We start from the raw sequence: 20,223 nt of genomic DNA, 5'->3' as shown, positions 1-20,223 counted from the left end.
TCCAGATTAAGTCAAAAAAAAAAACAATAAGGTATAGCTGTTCAGATTAAATGCTCAACTCATTAAACCCGTTAAGTCAAAAAGAAATCCCTTAGCGACCTAAAATTCACAGATCTCACAATTTGACTTTTAACCCTTTTCTTTTCAAGTATCAAAACCTATACAAACATTGCTTGGAGTTGGCTTACTATTCTTCCATATCAGATTTTACAGTTTCATTGACATGTTTCTCCATTTCCAAATCTTGCATCTGCAAATCTTGAGAGTCAACTTCAATCATGGAACTGATTATCAAACATTTCAAGAAGATATAATTTATAGTTTATACCTCATCACCTGAAGATCTATGAGTTAAAATGGTCTCAATTCTGTCAAGTGAAGCTTCTAATCTACCAGAGTTCATGTTTATCAATGGTTCACCAGTCCCCACACCCCTGTCAAAATCCCACAAATTAACTTCACATCCATAATTCAAATCTCAAGAAAACAAGATCAAGTAGAAGGAATGTATTTAAATGGATACTCGCCCTGTGAATTCTGGAAGCACATAATCTGCCCTCCATCCAAATTTCAAATCAACACCAGGGAACAACCCTAGAGATGTCTTGTTCCTGATTCGAGATATACCATCTCCACCTAAACAAGTGGTAAGCTTCCATTTCCAACCAGTTGCATGCAACTGAAAGCTGTGTCCGATTCCTACCTGTGATTTATTGATTGATTGGAGTTTTTCAGAAGAAACTGTTTGGTGAGACTTAAGAGAGATGTGTGATTAAACCTGGAGATTTAGGAATTTGGTTAGAGGAATCTTCTTGGAAACAAGGCGTATGTCATGATGTAAAGGCTCGTATATGAACTTCCATCTTCGCTCGTTTGACAATGGCTTCACAACCAGCTTTGCTTGGCATTCGTTCATCGGGGCGTTGTAGAACTGTAACAGAATCACAGTTTTCGAATAAAAACTGGATATGATGTGAAATTTAAGGAAAACGGAAATTAACAAGCGTATGATGAAATACAAATACGATACCTCCAAATTAAGACCTAATCGAAATCCTTGTAGTTCTTCCCTGAACTTCAAAAACAACTCTGAAGGCATCAAATCTATGCTGTATAACTCATCCCATGATTTGGGTTCTTCCCCGTTTGAACCCGCATCCATCTTCAAAATCTAATTTACAATCAATCACCAAAAGTAAAAGCAACTATTCCTATTTCCCCAGTAAACTATTTGTATTGATAAAACATTAGCTCAAAAGGTAGAGTTTCATAACAAGTTCCCTAAATTAAATCAAATCAAATCAAAACCCAACGACGACTGTGGAATCCCAGGAGATTCAAAGTTGAAAGGATATATATATGTTTAAGTACCTGCTGATGACGAACAACTGTGTAGAATAGATGATGAAAACAACGAAGTTCGTAGTGAGGAACTGAGGATACGAAGCTTATCAAAAGATTTTGTTTGTCAATTGCGGAAATGGGCTTCTTTAAACTTTAAAAGCCATAAGCCCCAAAGGCCCAAACCTACATATATCCATTTGGATCCAAGCCCATTGATTAGCATTTTCAATTTTTTTATAGAATGTTACTTAACCATTTGGTTCTTTTTTTTCAAACATTGTATGTATAATGTATTTGTCAAAGTTAATATGAAAAAAAAAAAGTCCACGCTTTCCAAAAATATTGTTCTTTTGTAGATTGAGAGAGTTTACAATTGATCGCCATGTAGATGCCAAGGTGGACAAAATATGTGTGACGTAAGCAATTAGAATGTTAGTGATCAATGGTGTACAAAGGACATATATTTCATTATAACCCTAAAAGATGTGTTACAATTTTTGTTTTTTGTTTTTTTTGTTAAACTACATACTAAATCAAAATTATACATGTATAATGTATTCTAGGAGGGGGGGCTCCTTCCTTTTGGTGCTGATGTCCTTTTTTGTAATTCCATGTTTGACATCCTCTCAACCTCCAAAGCTCGTTCAAGCTATATATTTTTTTTATATAATATAATATATATAAACAAAATCATTTTTAATTTTCACACAAAAAATATTGTATTAAAAATAATAAAACAAAAATAAACTACCTTAGCTGCTCTGCTACTCCATTCTCCTAGTATGCCACGTAGCCTTTCATTCTCCTCCACATACTATACATACATCATTAACATTAATATCTTTACAAAAATTACTTATATATTTAAAATCAAGAAACTCACCTGATTATTGGTTATATGTACACGTTGGATCTCAGAGTCTCTCTCAGCTATCAAAGATCGTGCAAGTTTTAACTCAGATTGCATTTGATTCATCTACAAAAAAAAAAAATTATAAAAAATATTCTTTATCTTTTTCATATATAAATTTCATATCCCATAACACAAAAGTAAAAAAATAAAAATAAAAAATAAACAAAATATCAAGATTCACCTCGGATGAAAGTGTTCGTAGTTCCTGATCACGAGCTGCTAATAAATAAGCAAGATCAACCTGCAAATTACATTCAATGGGAATTTAACACAACAAGAAAAATAAATAATTTAATAAATAAATAAATGACAGATGGCAACTGGCAAATATTACCTGAGGTGTCACACCATCACTAGATCTTTCATATTTAAGTAAACATTCTTGTAATCTCAGAATCTACAAGTTATAATATATATATATATATATATATATATATATATATATATATATATATAAATGACAACTTTTTAAATGCAAAAAACATTTTATATTTTTTATTTATATTTTATAGTTACCTCTTCACTCAAAAAATTAAGGTTCTCTTGCTGATATTGTAGCAAAGCCATTTGCTGATCAGAGAGTCTACCACCATCATAATAGCTGGTTATAAATAATATTATTAGTAATTAATTAATTATACAATTCATTATGTAAAAAGATAAATATGGAAAATATTTAACTCACACCTCAACCCTTCTAAGGAGCTTGATTGTTGTAGAGGAGAATATAAAGATTTCAAAACATCTGGTTGGGTGTCCAATGAATTATACTGGTGAACATTTCCTGTAATAATTTAACATTTAATCAATAATACCAAAAATAAATGTCATTTTTCATGTTAATAAACTAACCGATATAGATACTCATGAAAGAGCCAGCAAAGATAACTTCAGCCACCATGATAATCCTGAAATATATTATAACAAACTTAAGTAAGAAAGTCCCAATTCCCAAATTTTAAAATTAGGGTTTCATTTTTCAGATTTTAGTAATGAATTACCTGAGTAACATGGAAATTGGAAGGATACTTATATGGGGTTCCCAAACCATCACCAGTAGCATTGCACAAGTACCATATGACATAGTGGCAAATGGTAATCGAATAATATGCTTCAATTTTTGACTAAATATATAGTAACCCTACACAATGAAAATCAAAATCAATCTTATGATTATGTATCAAAAGAATGTATGTGATTGCAAGCTAGTTGTTACCTGTAATCTGATTTTCTTGACTTGATAAACCATGTATTGTTGGAATATGCCTGTAAACAAGATAGCTATCATCATACTTGATGTCGATAAAAAAATCAGCTTCAATAGAATTCAGTAAGAACCTGTGACAACTAAGAGAATAATGGTGGATGTGCAGAGCCACTGTGATAACAGCTTTTGCTTGGATCTGAAGATCCATGGAGCTGCTACAGCTAAAGCGGCATAACCTGACTATAAGAATCAAAGAAATTAGACCTTTTACCATTGATGGTGATGTGCTTTTATTGAAGAAAGAAGATACTATACTTGCCAAAAGTAAGCAGTAAAAAATGCTACCCATGATGCCTGTGCGTTTGCGTTGTCCAGATAAAGGAGCCTCGTTGGATATATCAAGGAATCTAAAGCGAACGAAGAACAAGTTAATGTCATTGTCAATCAATTAAGTTCAAACAAGCTCGTTAGGGTTGAAATTTGGGGAAAAATAAGTTTCGTATTTGATCAAATTATAGCTCTAATTTTATAGATCTTGGACTCCAGTTGACTAAACAATACTGTGTTTTGGAAGAAGCAATTCTATGGGTTGAAACTGGAACTGGTGAAGTTGAATTTTGATTGTAAGCTCTGGTTTTATACTCCCATAGACAGAAAAAATGAAATTACAGAGTAATTCATCTGATTTCAGATTGAACACAAATGATTAGTCGAATAAGCAATCAAACTGAAAACAAAGGAGAATAGTCAGAATACACAACTTACAGATTGTTGTCTTGGGGAGATGCAGAATTGGAGGCAGCATGTCGATCCGACGACATGATCGTGTAGGGTTTTCAGATTTATAGTGTTGAGAGTTAACACACCTTTCTATCAGATTACGGGAACACCTTTGTGCGATCGACTGTGTTGAAGAATAAATTGATGGCGACAGTGAAACAAATGGCTACTTCCTTTGATGTCAACAATCAAAGCATGAGGATAACCTAGTCTAAAAAGAAGTTGGCAGGGGCTTATTGTCGTAAAATATCAACGACTTTAGCAAATGTTTTGTTTCATTTTAGGCTGTTAGGTATGAATGTGGTTAGAACTTAAAAACACGGTTCGCCACCTCATCAACGACGGTTAAGGCTAGTTTGACAAAAATAGTTGTTAGTAGTAGGTAGCGTGTAGCAGGTAGTTGGTAGTGAAAACTGTAACTTTTATTTGTTATATGAATGTTTGACAAAATTATACTGAATTTTTTGAAATATATAAAATTACATAAAAGGACAATTGATTAAAAATATACAAATATATTTTTAAGGGTAATTATGAAAATTGATTTCAAAGCTCAGTAGCGTTTTGTTAAACGCTACATGAGGTAGTTTTTAGAATCAAAGCGTTTTGTTAAAACTAAAAGTTAAACGCTCGTACTGTCAAACGAAGTTTTTTGTTTAAACTAGAGCGTTTTATCAAAAGTTAAAAGCTAGAAGTTCTCAAACCCTTCCAAAAGCTCTGTGTCAAACATGCCCGTAGTGTTGGGTACGTGGTTCGAATTGAGTTCGGTGAGAATTAGCCGCTCTCTCTTCGAATGTCACTTTCTCTTCTTCATCTTTTCTTTTTGATACACCACTCCTGGTATGTGGCAAACATAGTGGTTAAGTGAGGTGGAGATGGCAAGTCTTTGTCATGGTAGAACCATGACATAATATCCTTCAGCCTTAAGGTGAAAGGGTGAAGGAAGTCGGCTAGGCATCACTTATTGCAATGTAAACGTGGCAAGGTCCACATGTTGAGATTTTGTCATTCATCGATATTTTACTGTTGTGTTTTTCTCCTTAGCAAAACGGAGCAATGAGGTGGGCAAAGAAAAGACTAACATGGAGCTTGGTATCCACAACATTGCTCCTACCAACCTTATATAACCCTTTTTCATATCACTATACTACTAAAATTATATAAAAACATTTTTTATATGATAACCATTTGATCAAATCCAACTTAAATCCTAGCCAAGGAAATTAAGGAAATTTATGTTTATGTAACCAAGTTCTAAAGTTTCGGGCTATCACACAACATTTATCGTCCCAACTTATGATCCTTATGAAAAACCCTCTAGATAGTCAGGATTTCAAGTGTTACCACTCCACTATCTCCATCAACATTACTTCCTCAATTCATCGTCTTGTGATATGTAAAGGCTAATGTCTTGTACTACATATAACATGATTATACAGTTAAAATATTTATAAACATATGTTATTATAAATAAGGGAAAATGACACATATAGCCCATGAATTTTTTAGGGTTAACCATTTTAGTCACTTAAGTTTTTTCCTGGCTTTATGAGGAAACCAAGTTATGGGCAACTTGTTTTTTTAGTCCCTTTTACTTTGTTTTAGCCGGTTTAGAGGATACATAGACAAAACTTGGGGCCCACCTCTCTTTCTTTCTCTCTCTCTCTCTCTCTCTTTATATATATATATATATATATATATATATATATATATATATATATATCAAAAAGGACATATTGGAGACTATTAAGAACATCTACTAGTTAAATGGTGTCAAGTACAATCATCAGATGATGGAAAAAAAAAGAATAAGAAAATGAAGTCGAGTCATTAATGCATAATGAGAGGATCTGTTTCAAGCGAACAAGAATCCAACTTCTTCATCGCTTAAGATACCACGATTTCTTCAAGATTAGCTTCCATGTAGTTCTTGGGTTGATTCTTGTTTGATATTGGTAACACTGGATTAACATTTCTTAATGGTTTAGAAGATGAATATGTGCCTCATCAACGTCGTGAATGCTATTGCCATAAGTCCTAAAACCATATCGCAGAAATGTAAAACAATCATTGAAATATGTGCCTTAGTTGGTCGGTTTGCCCCAAGCTCGTTTCCAACTCTAGTTGACACACCAAGGGTCAATGCCGATGGGAAAACATAAACCAAGGATGTAGTTTGGATGAGAATCCCCATTGAAGCAACGGTTCCTTTAGGGTTTATGGGTAATCCACACATCATTATCATTAGTTCATACCACCACCATTTGTGACAAACGGAAACACATGTTGGAATTGCTAAAGCTAACAAAGAAGACCACCCACAAAGGCTGTCAGAATTTGGTGCCACCCATGAGTCCCTGTAATCACTGGATAAGTAAAACAAACATGATCCAAAGGAACAACAAGTTGAGATTTGTAAGAACCATTGCGATCGCCACCCCCGAAATCCCCATCTTGAAATACCCAAAGAGAATGAAGTTGAGTGGAACATGCAGAAGGACTGAAACAGCTGAACAATACGTTAATGATAAAATGATGTTCTGAGCTCGAAGATAAACACGAAGAGGGTGAAGAAGAGATAGTAAGAAAAGGTCTGGAATTGCGAAGATGATGAAAGTCTAAGTTGCAGATGAAATTGACAGAAGTAGAAGCACTGTTCTTTGCAGAGGAAATTGACAGAAGTAGAAGCACCGTTCTTTGTACTTAGAGAGAGAGAGAGATTCAAATGTTGTGGGACCTTTTAATTTTTTTAATTTATTAAAATATAAAAATAAGTGAGCTGGCCTAAAGGGTAAGCGGGTTACCCTTTCGTTTTCTTAAAAAATACATATTAGACTCGACAAAACCAAATTTGTCCCCTTAAAAGGTCATTTAAAAAGTTAAGTGACTAAAATAGTAAACTCTAGAAACTTCATATGACGTATGTATCATTTTCCCTTATAAATAATTATGCATTTGTTATTAACTTTAAAATAATAATATTTGTGTTAAAAGTATATAAATCATTGTAATTATTTTAAACTATATGATAAGTTATACATATAAGATCCCAACGGTTTAGATCCACAAGTTGTGAACAAACTTAAATGTAGTTTTCAACATGGTGTTGTTTTTAATTATTTATATGGTTAGTTAAATTATATTGATATTGTAACATCCAGATTTCCAGGTATCATATTTAAATTATTTATTTTGAGTTATGAGGAGGGACTCGTCGAGTAGGATCGCGATTTGCTGACTAGATTAATGAACGGACTCGACGAGCCGATGGGTGGACTCGACGAGTCTGCACTGTGGGTGGAAACCCTAAATCATCGGGCTTGTGTCCTGATGCGACCTTGGCTTGGCTCGATCGGTATTGTTCACTTGGATTCTCGGCTGCCTCTGCAAGATCACAAAGAAAGGAGGCCGTCAGCCGCTTTCTGGGAGGAGCTCCCGGAAGAACGCTCCGACGGTCAAGTTAGAGAGTGTTTAGGATCTTTGGGTGTGCGCTCTTAGAGAGTCCAAAGAGCTTACCTCATAGGTCTGAGAGCGTATCCTTTTATACCTAGTGCCCTTGCCTGGTCCGTACCAGACAAGATCGCTTTTTTGGGGAGACAAGATCAGGGGCGTTGATTGGAGGGTCATACGCCTTCAACCGTTAGGACGCTCTCATTGGCTCTGACGGTAATGTCCTGATTCTTCTGCTTGTCCCCCGACCGTATCTTTTGTCTTGGAGTCGGGAGCGTCCCTTGGCGGGCGCGAGCCTTCCGCCTGTGCGTTCCGCTCCGGGAGCGCCAGCAGGCTAGACGCTGAGCCTGGTTGGTGTACCCAACTCCTGGGCTAGACGCGATTCTGCCGTGCTGCCCTAGGCACGTCATCAAGTCCCCCAGTCCAGTAGTCGTAGGGTTGCAGCGCTAGTTACAACGTTCTGGACTTAGATAGCTTACGCGTGTTGGTTTTTCTTTACCTGTCTTTTCGTCTTTAATGGCGACGTGACTGCGCATGTTGACTGACAGTTACGTCATTCAGCCATTTAAATGTCCCTCCTCTTCATCATTTCTTTATAGGAGCATTTACACGATTTCTCTTTATCTTTTCCTCATTCTCTCTTCGTCTTCCTCTTTCTGGGTTTATCTTCTTCTTTCTTTCTTTCTTTCTCATGGAAAATCTTCCCGGTATCCTCCCTTCCGCCACTGAGTATCGTCAACTAGAGATCACATATGGTTTATCTTCCCTAGAAGGTGTAGAGTTTCCTTCACCCGGCTCCAGTATCTCATCCACTCCCTCTGGCAAGATTGGGGTTTATTTAAAAACCCTAGATGCTGGCATCTATTTTCCTCTAACGGATTTTCAAGAAGAGGTCTTCCAAAAAGACGATTGTAGTCTCCAAATGTTGACTCCCAATGTAGTCAACAAAGTGGTTGCGTTTGAAATGATCTCCAGAACTAACAGGTATCTTTCGGACTACTTCGTTTTCAAGTTTTTCTTCCGATTCCGCACCACTGGAAACAAATGCACCTTCTCAATCTGATGAGGGAGCATGCCCTGGTTCCCGACGGGAAAACCCCTAAAAATTGGCAACATAAATTGTTGTGGGTGAACCAAGAGTTGGTCGGAAGTGGTCAGTACCATACGAATGCTTTTGGCGATACCATCCCCAAACTCTTCCCTCATAACCAAGGTGTCGCTGACTACCTGAAGAGTGTGCAAGTATCCCCTAGAGATTATTCTGAGGCTCTGCTTTCTGCTGTAGGGTGAGCCCTTCTTGGAGGCGTCGTGGCAAAATGGCGGTGTTTTTCTCCATCATTGACGGTGAGTGTTGCACCCCTCTTTTTTCCTTCTTCCCTTTATTACTGCTATATGATTGATATTCCTTGTTCTGACATCCTTAGGTGTTGAATCTTCCCTGTCCATGGATGAGGTGTTACGGAAGCGTTATCGGAGCAAGTTGGAGTATCGTGAGGTGGATCTAGTTGATCGACTTCCTCCACATTACCGGATGGATCAGCTTGCCTTAACTGCTGCCCCTTCCGTTCCCCCTACAGGCTCATCAGCGTCGGAGGAGAATCCTTTACACGCTCGCCCCAACTCTGCTGTCATGCCCCTGGGTAGCAATCGCTCCTCCTCCGTGGAAGGTAGCGAAGACAACAAAAAAGGGGTTATCATCGATGTCCGACGGATGCAGGCGAAGAGAAAAGCTTTCTTAGCCATGGGTGAGCTGGTTACTGGCGCGCCTACTGCTACCAAGAGAATTCATACCAGGGGTAGTTTCTCTCGTCTGCTGAGTTCTATGACTTCCACACCGACCGGTGTGGTTGTGATCCCTGATGACGACGCGCAACAGTCTGAAGGGATCGATAAGGTGACTGAATAGCCCGTTGCTTCAACCTTCTCCTTTATTCCTATTCCAGGTGTTCCATTTGTTCCCTTGAATTTATCCCCGGTTAAAGGTTCTAGCAGCCTTGGTCAATTAAGTTTGGTTAGGGTAACTGGGGTAGACCAGTTATCAGGATTATGTAATACTGACCAATGAAGGACTTAATTGAGAAGTGGTCAATGTAAGGGTAACTAGGGAAGGCTAGTGGCTAAGGGTATGGACATATTAGTATTTTTCTATGTGTTTATGTTACATGGTCATGTAATAGTGATATCTTGGGTTCTATGTAGTTTAAGTTGGATAGCTTGAGAACTCTTGGTCTAATACCTGATTATGATGTTCTTGTCTGATTGTTTAGTCTTGTGTGGGACATCGGTTCGATTATCTATCTGATCCATGACTACATATGACTTTATGAAATATATGGAAGACCAGGATTTGGCCACTCGCAACTGATATGAAAGAATGTGGTTATATCACAACATTGATATGAAAGACTGTGGTTGGATCACAACATTGATAAGAAAGATTGTGGTTGGATCACAATACTAATAAGAAAGACCGTGGTTGGATCACAATAATTGTATGTAAGACCAGGGTTCATCCCCTGGAAATGGAGTCATGGTTGGGCCCGTTACGCATGATATATGTATGCAGATAGAATATTTGATTGCTCGGTGCTAAAGCCAAAAAAAATTGTGGATGCATTGTATGTATGATGGAATATGTGGTATATTGGGGAACTCACTAATATTTATGCTTATAGTTGTAGATTAAACCTTTTGCAGGTCGTTCATGAGAAGATCCCAACGGTACTGTACACACGCATCGAAGATGTTCGTTTCCGTAGTTTTGTAAACTTAACTCTGATATTGGATGGTTTTAATCAACTGAATGTTCCATGATGGTTTTTGAAATAAAGGCTTTAATTGTTTATTATATTTTAAAATTATAAAATCTATTTGTAATTTTAGGATGTTACAACGACACTAACAGCTCCAGATCGCAGCACAATTTTGTTATTTTAGCCAACTTTCATCCAAGGTCTAAATCCTTTATGATATAAACTCTAAACCTTCCAATCACATTAAAAATATGGTGTTAATGGATAAAGTTTCCAACTTAATCCATTTACATGTCCTTAACATCATCATTCCAAGTCTAAGTATAAAATGGGACTAAAAACCTCTTAAACTCATTCTGTTATGGATATTGTTCTGGTGAGAGGCCGATGATTGTATGATGGCTGAGAGCCGGTAGTAGTGAATGATTGTGATGGGTTTTCAGCAAAACATCAATCCTATGGTGTTCATGCAAACCCTAAAGCTTTGGATCTAGTTTTTCTAATGAACATGCAATAATCATCCAAAGCTCAAAAACCCTAGATCTCTCATACAATAATCAAATCAACATATGAATTAGGGTTTAGATATTACCTTGATTGTTATATAGCAATAACAATCTTAATTCCTCTTAATCTTGACTCTTGAAAGCTTAGTGCCTCAAATGTTGCACCTCTAATGGAATCACAAACACCATGAGCAACAGGATGAAAAAAGAGAAGTAGGATAAGTAAGATTTTTGGCCCTTAGGGTTTCTTAGAAGCATTGGCCAAAAATCCCTTAGTGATGGGATCTATTTATACTTGTTAGGGCTGCTAGGGTTTCAGGTGAAACCCTAATTCTCTGCTTAGGCCTTAAGCAACTCATGGAGTCCCTTTAGAAAGCCATTGGACGAAATCCATATGGGCTTCCCATAGATTTCGTCCAATCCCCTTTCCATTAGGAATCTATAACCCAATTGCAACTATCATATAATTGCAATATCAATCCCCTTTATTTAATTAATCACTTTTAGTCACAAAACTAATTCTTAATTAATTATTGACTAATATTAATTAAACAATATGATTTCTCCTTTAATATATTATTCTTATAATATATTAATAAATCATAATTAATCCTCTTTCTCCTTAGTTCATCCTATCGGTTTCTATGGTGAAGGCAACCCAAATGGACCATGCTCACAATCGGATCAAGTACATAACAAAATAGTTATGGGCTTAGACACCTAATCAACCAGTCTCCCACTTGGATAAGTCTAATAATATTTTGCATATGACTACAGAATTTGATCAACAATCGTAGCTTTCAAAAGCCGTTGTTAACTCTGATCTTATCAGTAACACATCCTTTACGTAAGGGATCATATATTCATCCATTCTAGATATCGTATGAACTGAGACATGGATTTTAATCATACTCAATGTTCATGTGTTGTTTCCCGATTTCTGATTTATGACAACTGACAACAGACTACAATTGAACACATCAACTTAGTCCCGGCTTGGCCAAGCGCTTAGGGTGTCATCATTAAATCATCGAGGGGCCCACATATATCACTTTTATCCCACTTTGGGTAAAAGGAACGGATAAAGTTCGACTCAAATGCTCTCTTGTACATACTCATCAAATCACATACAACAATATGTTTTATAACACAAAGTTACTGGTGCGTTTACATATTATCAATGTGAAACCGACTTGTAGAATACAACTCACACATCTCGGTTTCAAGAATATAAAATATTATCTTCTCACCAGTCACTCGTGATAAAATCCATGAAGCGATCCAAGTGAGCATGGGTTTAATCCAATACTCTAATCTTATAGGAGCACTCATGAACCATGCAACAAACTTTTGTTATGTCTAAAATGCTTGATACAGTCTACAGTCAGATTCATGACAATATTCTTTCATACCTACTTCCAACGTATGAGCGACTGTGGAGGGTTTGAATAATTTGGGAAGTCAAAACATGCAAAGTGAAACACAAGAATAATACTTAATCCTATATGACCCCAAATTTTTGTGTATAAATAAGACACATTTATTTAATCACCATATTGATTACTCATTATTTGTTGTTTTGGGTAATCAACTTATTACTTGAATTATAACAACAGTTGTCCCATGCACCAAGCATGCACACTTACTTTGTGAAATAGATCAATTGAAAATGTTTCCAATGATGATCATTTCAAAATTCCTAATCTTTATCACTAGTGTAAGAATACCAGATTCTTCCCACTATTAGAATATGTTAGATTCTAACATTTTATGCAACGACCATTTTGTAATCTTATTGCACAAAAGTCACCAAGACTTTGCCAATGAAATTACAAAGTGCTCTATTGGGATTGTTACAAGACAATTCCATAGATGTGAAGCCTCACATTCAAAGTACATTCCTTTGAACATCATTCTTGCATAAAAGTTTCTAATCTAGACATAGATTCTCAATATCCAACTCTCAATATGGAAACATTTCCATATTTGCCATGAGACAACTCATTCTTAATAGATGCCTATCTATTCATAATAATGTCAATATGACCCATCCATTACTATACTTCCAGCTATCCACAAGCGACCAATCTTTGGAGAACCTTAGATTGTCCTTAATAGTTGTTTAATTAATTTAGTCAAATCCGGTTCTAGTCTTTTTTACCTCTTAATGCCCTATGCATTTGGAAAATTTAGAACGTTCAAATATTACAACATATACAATAGATCCTATACCCGAAGCGTATAGGACACGATTCATGATGAAAAAACGTGATACTTTATCTATTTCTTGCTATAATATTGCCATATATAGAATTCCTTTATGTTGAATCTTTTCAACATAACATGCACATATGTTCTTTGACTAAATTCGATTAAAATTTCTCGATCCAAGCTTTTAGATTTTGAAACAAAGTATAATATTCTCTCCCTTAATTATAGAAAAACAATTTTTCAACCCCTGCAACTTTGCAAAGTGAAACCTTTTGTTTTCTGTAATTAATATTGCTAACTTGCAACACTTAAAATAATAATCATGCTCCCACTAACATGATAATCAAATCCATATCAACATAACACTTATGCTCCCACTAGCTTTGACACGTATTCAGAAAACGGTTGGACTTCTAGAAAGCAATACTTATTGGCTTCCAAAGTTCATATTTCTAATACGATATGCTTTAATAAGCCTTTATCTAAGATTCTCAAACTCATACACCTTCCCTGAGATAGCTCATATGTGCGTCTAAACAATTTTAGCACTTATAGCAATAAGTCTCAAATGTTCAAAATAACACCAAATCTCACAATTCAAACTATGAAAAGGGATGTTGTAATCATAATCAAATTTGAGAATGCAATTTACACAATCACTCTCCTTAAAATCTCTCTTAGTGAAAGCGTTTCCTCACAATCATTTTTATGAAGGAGATAAATCTTACGACACTTAGATTTTATGGTGCATGTGTTCCTATCCATGTAAATTTGTCATAACCATAATCATAAGATAATGTTTGCGACAAATCCAAACTCTTATGGACAGAACTTGTGCATTCTTAATTTCTTCCTATCAAGGGTCCCACCATTACTTCCAAGTGAAACCCTAATTCTCTGCTTAAGCCTTAAGCAACTCATGGAGTCCCTTTAGAAAGCCCTTGAACGAAATCAATATGGGCTTCCCATAGATTTCGTATAATCCCCTTTCCATTATGAATTTATAGCCCAATTGCAACTATCATATAATTGCAATATCAGTCTCATTTATTTAATTAATCTCTTTTAGTCACAAAACTAATTATTGACTAATATTAATTAAACAATATGATTTCTCCTTTAATATATTATTCTTATAAAATATATTTAAATCATTATTAATCCTCTTTCTCCTTAGTTCATCCTATCTATGTTGAAGGCAACCCAAAAGGACCATGCTCACAATCGGGTCAAGTACATACCAAAATAGTTATGAGCTTAGACACTTAATCCAACAGACTGAGAACCGGTAGCAGTAGTGGCTGAGAGCCATTGGTAGAGTGCCAGTAGATGATATGTATGATTGTTATGTATGTTGTATTTATATGGATATGAGAGTTGACAAATCGACACTAGAGCCAAGGGATTCGCTTGTATGTATTGTATGTAACTTTGTACGGTAGAATATGTGGTATATTGAGGAACTCACTAAATTTTATGTTTACAATTGTGAATTAAATGTTTTCCAGATTGTTTGTGAGAAGAGTTCGACGGGACTATGCACTCGCATCGAAGATACTGGTTTCCGTTGTTTTGTAATTCAACTTTGTTTCAAACAGTTGGACGTTATATCATGATTTCAAGTAAAAGGGTTTTAATTGTTTTATCTATTTTGAAATGAAAAATCTCTTTGTAAAATTTGGGAACTATACAACTTATTGGATAAGGGTTTGAAGGTAGCTCACAAGTGGGCATTAGGTATAGAAAGAATTTAATATTGAGTTTGTAGTGAGAGAATTGTTGTTGGAATTGAATTTCAGGAATTAGTATGCAGATTGGATGTTCTGAAATGGTTGTTGTTTTTGTAAACCAATTGTATGATTTTCTTCCTTTTGAATCAGTAGCACGACCTTTCCCATGGCTTAATTTTAATTTGATTTTGCAATATTGTGAGAAATAATATTGTGAAAGATGATGTAAAATGGTTAAATTTTGTATTTATATATACATTTTTTTCTTAAAGAAAATCTAGTTGTTGGCAACGGTTGAAAGGTGGAAGGAGTTTCGGAAAACAACCCGAAAATGAGTCTTTCCCATGAATCCGAGGAGGTCGGGCAGTGTTCCCAACAGGTCCGTTCTCACCCTTAGCAAAGTACAAAGCTTCCATCGTTAAGAAAGATTATTGTTAAAAAATAAATAATAATAATAATAATAATAATAATAATAAAATAAAAATAAATAAATAAAAACATTACAAAGGTGTTTGTCAAAAAATACAAACCATCTAATAGACAACTGTAATGGCTAATAAGTGACATGCAAAATAGGATGAGAATCTTTTTTTTTTTAGAATAAGGGTAAAGATAATTTAATGCCGTATATATACAAATTTACGTTTAAATGATAAGGTATATATGTAAATATTGTGTTTTTAGTAAAACAAGTTTTTACAAAGAAATTTTTTGTTTCTTTTCCAGTTTTACCAACAAAATCAACATGTGACTTGTAACAACAAAATCGCTTTCAAAAATAATAATTCATGCTGCCTTTTATATTTTATAAAAGGTTATCTATCGATTTAAATTATGTTATATATATTTTTTGAATTGTATAGTCTACACATTTATAAGTTATAAATGTTAATCAAGAATGATGATGTAATTAGTCATTCCACACAACAATGCTAATCATTCAACAATCAAACTTCATATATGAATAACATTAAAGAATCATGAAGTAACATTATAGAATCAACATTACAACATCAAAAACATAAATTAATTGCACTTTTAGATGTTAATCACCATTGAAGAAGCACTAAGCGAATTTGTTTTTTGTTTTATTGTTAATCCGGTCCGATCCGGTTCTCCGGGTCATACTCAATTACTCATATCTATTTATAACTTTCTTCATCTTACACCAAACAAATTTATGTAATGTAATTTCAAATATTTATTTATATATCATCTTAGAAATTCAATCAGTCAACATATATTTCCTGAATATAGTCAATATACCAAAAGCAGACAAACAACACTGGCCCACACTCCGTCACCCCTTCCATGACTTCAAATATATTTCATCTTCTTCATCACCATTCCTGATTCCACACACCACCTCGATAACAATGGCGTCTCTGCTATGGCTCTGCGTCCTAGCAGCCGTCATTCACCCCTCATCCGCTGCCAAACAAACCTACATTGTGCAAATGAAGCACCACCAAAAACCCACATCATACCTCACCCATTCCGATTGGTACTCCCATCACCTACAAGCTCTCACCTCCGCCACCCATGACGCCCTACTCTACACCTACACCACCGCCTACCACGGCTTCGCCGCTTCTTTAGATCCTCAACAGGCTCAAGCACTTCGGGAATCGGATTCCGTCCTCGGAGTTTACGAGGACACAGTTTATCAGCTTCACACCACCCGAACCCCGGAGTTTTTAGGGATAGAGAACGAGTTGGGATTCCTGACCGGTCAAACGCCTCAACAATTCAGCGTTGCTAGCAACGACGTCATCATCGGAGTGCTTGATACCGGAGTTTGGCCTGAGTCGAAGAGCTTTGACGACTCCGGGATGCCCGCCGTGCCGACGAGGTGGCGAGGTGAGTGCGAAGAATATGAAGATTTCAAGGCGACCTTATGCAATAAGAAACTGGTAGGTGCCCGGAAGTACTACTACGGGTTTCGTAAGGCAGCCGAAGTAGAGATAATGAAAGAAAAACCCACACCCCGTGACTTAAATGGCCACGGCACTCATACGTCATCTACAGCGGCGGGGTCTCAGGTGGGTAACGCCACTCTGTTTGGGTATGCTACCGGCACGGCGCGTGGAATGGCGGTCCACGCAAGGGTTGCTTCTTACAAAGTCTGTTGGAGATTAGGCTGTTTCAGTTCCGATATCCTTGCTGCCATGGACCAGGCCATCTCCGATGGTGTAAATGTGTTATCAATGTCTCTCGGCGCCGGTTCTATGCCTTATTATCACGACCCGATTGCAATCGGCGCGTTTAAGGCTATGGAAATGGGTGTGTTCGTGTCGTGTTCCGGTGGAAACTCGGGCCCTGCAAAGTCGTCAATTTCCAACGTCGCGCCATGGATAATGACAGTCGGTGCCGGGACTCTCGACCGCGACTTCCCGGCTTACGCTGTGTTAGGAAACGGCAAACGGGTTACCGGCGTATCCTTGTACAGTGGGAAAGGAATGGTGGATAAACCGGTGGAATTGGTTTATAACGCCGGTAAACGGAATAACAGTTCGAGTAAATTGTGTCTACCCGGGTCGCTTGAATCTGATCTCGTCCGTGGTAAGGTGGTTTTCTGTGACAGAGGACTGAACCCTCGAGCGGAAAAGGGTATCGTGGTGAAGGAAGCCGGCGGGGTCGGAATGATACTAGCGAACACGGTGGCGAATGGGGAGGAACTGGTGGCGGACAGCCATGTATTACCAGCGGTAGCGGTGGGGCGAAAGGTCGGCGACGAGATCAGGAAGTACCTGAAAACAGAGGCGAAACCGACAGCGGTATTAAGCTTTGGTTGGACTGTGTTGGGGGTGAAGCCATCGCCGGTGGTGGCAGCGTTTAGCTCGCGTGGTCCTAACAAGATAACACCTGAGATACTGAAACCAGACGTGATCGGACCTGGAGTTAACATTTTGGCTGGATGGTCCGGCGCTAGCGGACCTACCGGAATAAGTTCCGATGACCGGATAACACAGTACAACATAATGTCAGGCACCTCCATGTCCTGCCCACATATCAGCGGCTTAGCAGCACTCCTGAAAGCGGCACATCCCAAATGGAGCACAAGCGCCATCAAGTCCGCCCTCATGACCACCGCATACACAGTGGACAACACGAAATCGCCGCTACGTGATGCCGCCGGAGGCCAAGCTTCTACACCTTGGGCCCATGGAGCAGGTCATGTGGACCCACATAAAGCGATTTCTCCGGGGCTTGTGTATGATATATCAACGAAAGAGTATATCGCGTTTTTGTGTTCCTTGGGGTACACCATGAAGCAGGTGGAAGCGGTGGTGAACCGGCCGAATGTTACTTGTAGCCGGAGATTTAGGGATCCGGGTCAACTGAACTACCCTTCGTTTTCGATTGTTTTTGGGGAGTCGAGGGTGGTGAGATACACGCGGCGGTTGACGAATGTTGGACCGGTGGGGGATGTAAGTTATGAGGTGGAAGTGGAAGCACCTGAAGGTGTTGAAGTAATGGTGAGACCAGAGAGGGTTGTTTTCAAGGAGGTGGGAGAGAGGGTGAGGTATACTGTTACCTTTGTGTTGAAGAAGAAGAAGAAGAAGAAGGGTAGAGGTGGTCATGGTTTTGGCTCTATAACTTGGAAGAATGGTGAAAACCGAGTTAGGAGCCCTGTTGCATTTACTTGGGTATAGTATAGTCATTTAGTCAATAGTCTATATATCGCGTTACTGTTTATTGTTATTAAGAAGACATGGGATATATCTTTTCTTGAATGAAATGTGGAATTTAAGTTACAAGTATTGCAATTAAAAACATAACAAAAACTTAATATATTTACATAGTAGATTAACTACATAGTGACCCACTCACACAATAGATGATTGATCTTTTTGTATTTAAAGGAATTTTGTTTCATTTTTCCCAATTGGATACTTTAATTTCTTTTTTTTAAATAAATTATCTTTCAACAAGACTTTGTTTCCACAATACTAAACTTCCCTTTGCTACAAAACTTATCTATCAAGATTCTTACAATAACTAATGATGAGAAAAAACCATGAGTCAAACAGGACTCGATATCACAACTCGAGTTGACCAAGAAAAAACGTATTTTCAAGTTAATTCAAATAGATTAATTATTAAGATGTTGTTTGTTTGTTTTTTTTTTTTTTTTGTCCGTAGATCTTCTTGGTCATCTGTACAAACCACACACGGACATTAGGCTTTGCTGACTGTTTATTTTTTTAAAGACTGCAGATCTAAAAAGGTACTGTACGATCTCTTTTTGGTGCAGATGTGGACCAGAGTCTTCAAACATCTTCAGACATCTTCTAGTATATAAAAAACATATATATCTTTATATTTTAACTGGGATTTATTACAACTTTATCTTTTATAAACGAGCAGTGGCGGATGCCTTTAAGGGCCAGGAGGGGCCACGGCCCCCCTGATTTTTAGATTTTTATTATCAAAAGATTATAAGATAATTTGTTATTTGAGAATAAAACAACGATTGGCCCCTCCAATAATTTTGAAAATAGGTAACAAAATTTTTATGGCAATGTAATCAACAACACTGACTAGGAGATAAGTGCATGTTTGGAAATTGGAATAATATCTTATTTAAGATTAGATACATGTGTTTACCCTCATAAAAATGAGAAAATTAAAGAAATAAATTATCTTATTTCCATATAATGATCCGTTATAATCAATAAGATAAAATAGGAGTTAAAATAGAAGAAAAATGGTTGCAGAAAATAGAAAAAAAAAACCATTAAAAGTTCAAACAAGGTGAACAACAGATCTTAAATGCTGAATGAGATGCATCGCCTTTCATCGGAGAACATTAACACTGTCTGCTTTCACCTTTGTCGTCGTCGTGCCTCATCCACAACCACCGCCCACCGCAACACACTTTCTATCTTGATTTGGGGGTTAGTTTCCTTTGCTTTTGCTTTTAAGAGTCACACAAGTATTATTTATATTTCTTTCTGTTTCGATGGCTTTTAGTATTTTTCAAAATTGAAGTTAATCAATTACTTGTTGGAGGCTGTGCCTAGGAGTTTTTCCCATACGCCACATTGATGATTGATTTTTTTTTTTTTTAAATGTTTATGATGGTGTTTGTGATTTTATTCAAGGTTTATATTTTATTCGGTTTTAATATATATATATATATATATATATATATATATATATATATATATATATATATATATATATATATATATATATTAAACACACAACTAAGTATAATTACTTTATGGTATGATCCATATTTTTTATGTTTAACTATTAGTACCATTAACACAAGTTTATTTTTATGGTTTACAACATTTTAACTTTTTCGGGTATTACCTGT

The 20,223-nt window shown here is 36.6% G+C and overlaps 2 protein-coding genes and 1 pseudogene across 9 annotated transcripts; 1 reads left to right on the top strand and 2 right to left on the bottom strand.

The window, feature by feature from the left end:
- Positions 1 to 40: 40 nt before the first annotated feature.
- Positions 41 to 1,479, bottom strand: ORG4 (OBP3-responsive protein 4 (ORG4)). 4 transcript variants are annotated; one of them, XM_078963833.1, is made up of 6 exons: positions 1,372 to 1,479; positions 1,031 to 1,171; positions 779 to 931; positions 528 to 703; positions 329 to 434; positions 41 to 258 (listed from the first exon to the last, which is right to left on the bottom strand). In XM_078963833.1, exons 2-6 carry the CDS (start codon positions 1,160 to 1,162, stop codon positions 208 to 210), a joined length of 618 nt encoding a protein of 205 aa, XP_078819959.1. In that variant the 5' UTR covers positions 1,163 to 1,171; positions 1,372 to 1,479; the 3' UTR covers positions 41 to 207. The 4 variants fall into 4 exon arrangements, with proteins under 4 accessions (XP_078819959.1, XP_078819956.1, XP_078819960.1 ...); XM_078963830.1 differs by having other exon boundaries at positions 41 to 250; XM_078963834.1 differs by having other exon boundaries at positions 41 to 250; positions 337 to 434.
- LOC145004825 (protein FIP1-like) lies at positions 1,403 to 4,515 on the bottom strand. Of its 5 annotated transcripts, none has more exons than XM_078963828.1 (13): positions 4,230 to 4,515; positions 3,780 to 3,871; positions 3,596 to 3,700; positions 3,474 to 3,523; positions 3,259 to 3,398; positions 3,110 to 3,165; positions 2,945 to 3,041; positions 2,774 to 2,858; positions 2,592 to 2,654; positions 2,439 to 2,498; positions 2,228 to 2,320; positions 2,096 to 2,158; positions 1,403 to 1,527 (listed from the first exon to the last, which is right to left on the bottom strand). In XM_078963828.1, exons 1-13 carry the CDS (start codon positions 4,283 to 4,285, stop codon positions 1,498 to 1,500), a joined length of 990 nt encoding a protein of 329 aa, XP_078819954.1. In that variant the 5' UTR covers positions 4,286 to 4,515; the 3' UTR covers positions 1,403 to 1,497. The 5 variants fall into 5 exon arrangements, with proteins under 5 accessions (XP_078819954.1, XP_078819951.1, XP_078819950.1 ...); XM_078963825.1 differs by lacking the exon at positions 1,403 to 1,527 and adding an exon at positions 1,788 to 1,993 and having other exon boundaries at positions 3,596 to 3,704; XM_078963824.1 differs by lacking the exon at positions 1,403 to 1,527 and adding an exon at positions 1,788 to 1,993.
- Positions 4,516 to 16,155: 11,640 nt separating this feature from the next.
- On the top strand, positions 16,156 to 18,655 carry LOC145005724 (subtilisin-like protease SBT1.8 pseudogene; annotated as a pseudogene).
- The last annotated feature ends 1,568 nt before the right edge of the window (positions 18,656 to 20,223 follow it).

The sequence above is a fragment of the Lactuca saligna genome, chromosome 7 (genome assembly GCF_052625555.1).
Source record: "Lactuca saligna cultivar CGN05327 chromosome 7, ASM5262555v1, whole genome shotgun sequence".
Lineage (NCBI taxonomy): Eukaryota > Viridiplantae > Streptophyta > Magnoliopsida > Asterales > Asteraceae > Lactuca > Lactuca saligna.
Note: the sequence above shows the minus strand (reverse complement) of the source record. Positions and strands in the feature narration are given on the sequence as shown.

Coding starts and splice junctions, on each gene's coding strand:
- ORG4 (XM_078963830.1), bottom strand. CDS start 1,162: ATGGATGCGGGTTCAAACGGGGAAGAACCCAAATCATGGGATGAGTTA. Junction 932..1,030: donor GATTAGGTCTTAATTTGGAG/GTATCGTATTTG, acceptor ATTCTGTTACAG/TTCTACAACGCCCCGATGAA. Junction 435..527: donor GTGCTTCCAGAATTCACAGG/GCGAGTATCCAT, acceptor GGATTTTGACAG/GGGTGTGGGGACTGGTGAAC.
- LOC145004825 (XM_078963824.1), bottom strand. CDS start 4,285: ATGTCGTCGGATCGACATGCTGCCTCCAATTCTGCATCTCCCCAAGAC. Junction 3,701..3,779: donor TTACTGCTTACTTTTGGCAA/GTATAGTATCTT, acceptor TCTTATAGTCAG/GTTATGCCGCTTTAGCTGTA. Junction 3,166..3,258: donor CCAATTTCCATGTTACTCAG/GTAATTCATTAC, acceptor AATATATTTCAG/GATTATCATGGTGGCTGAAG.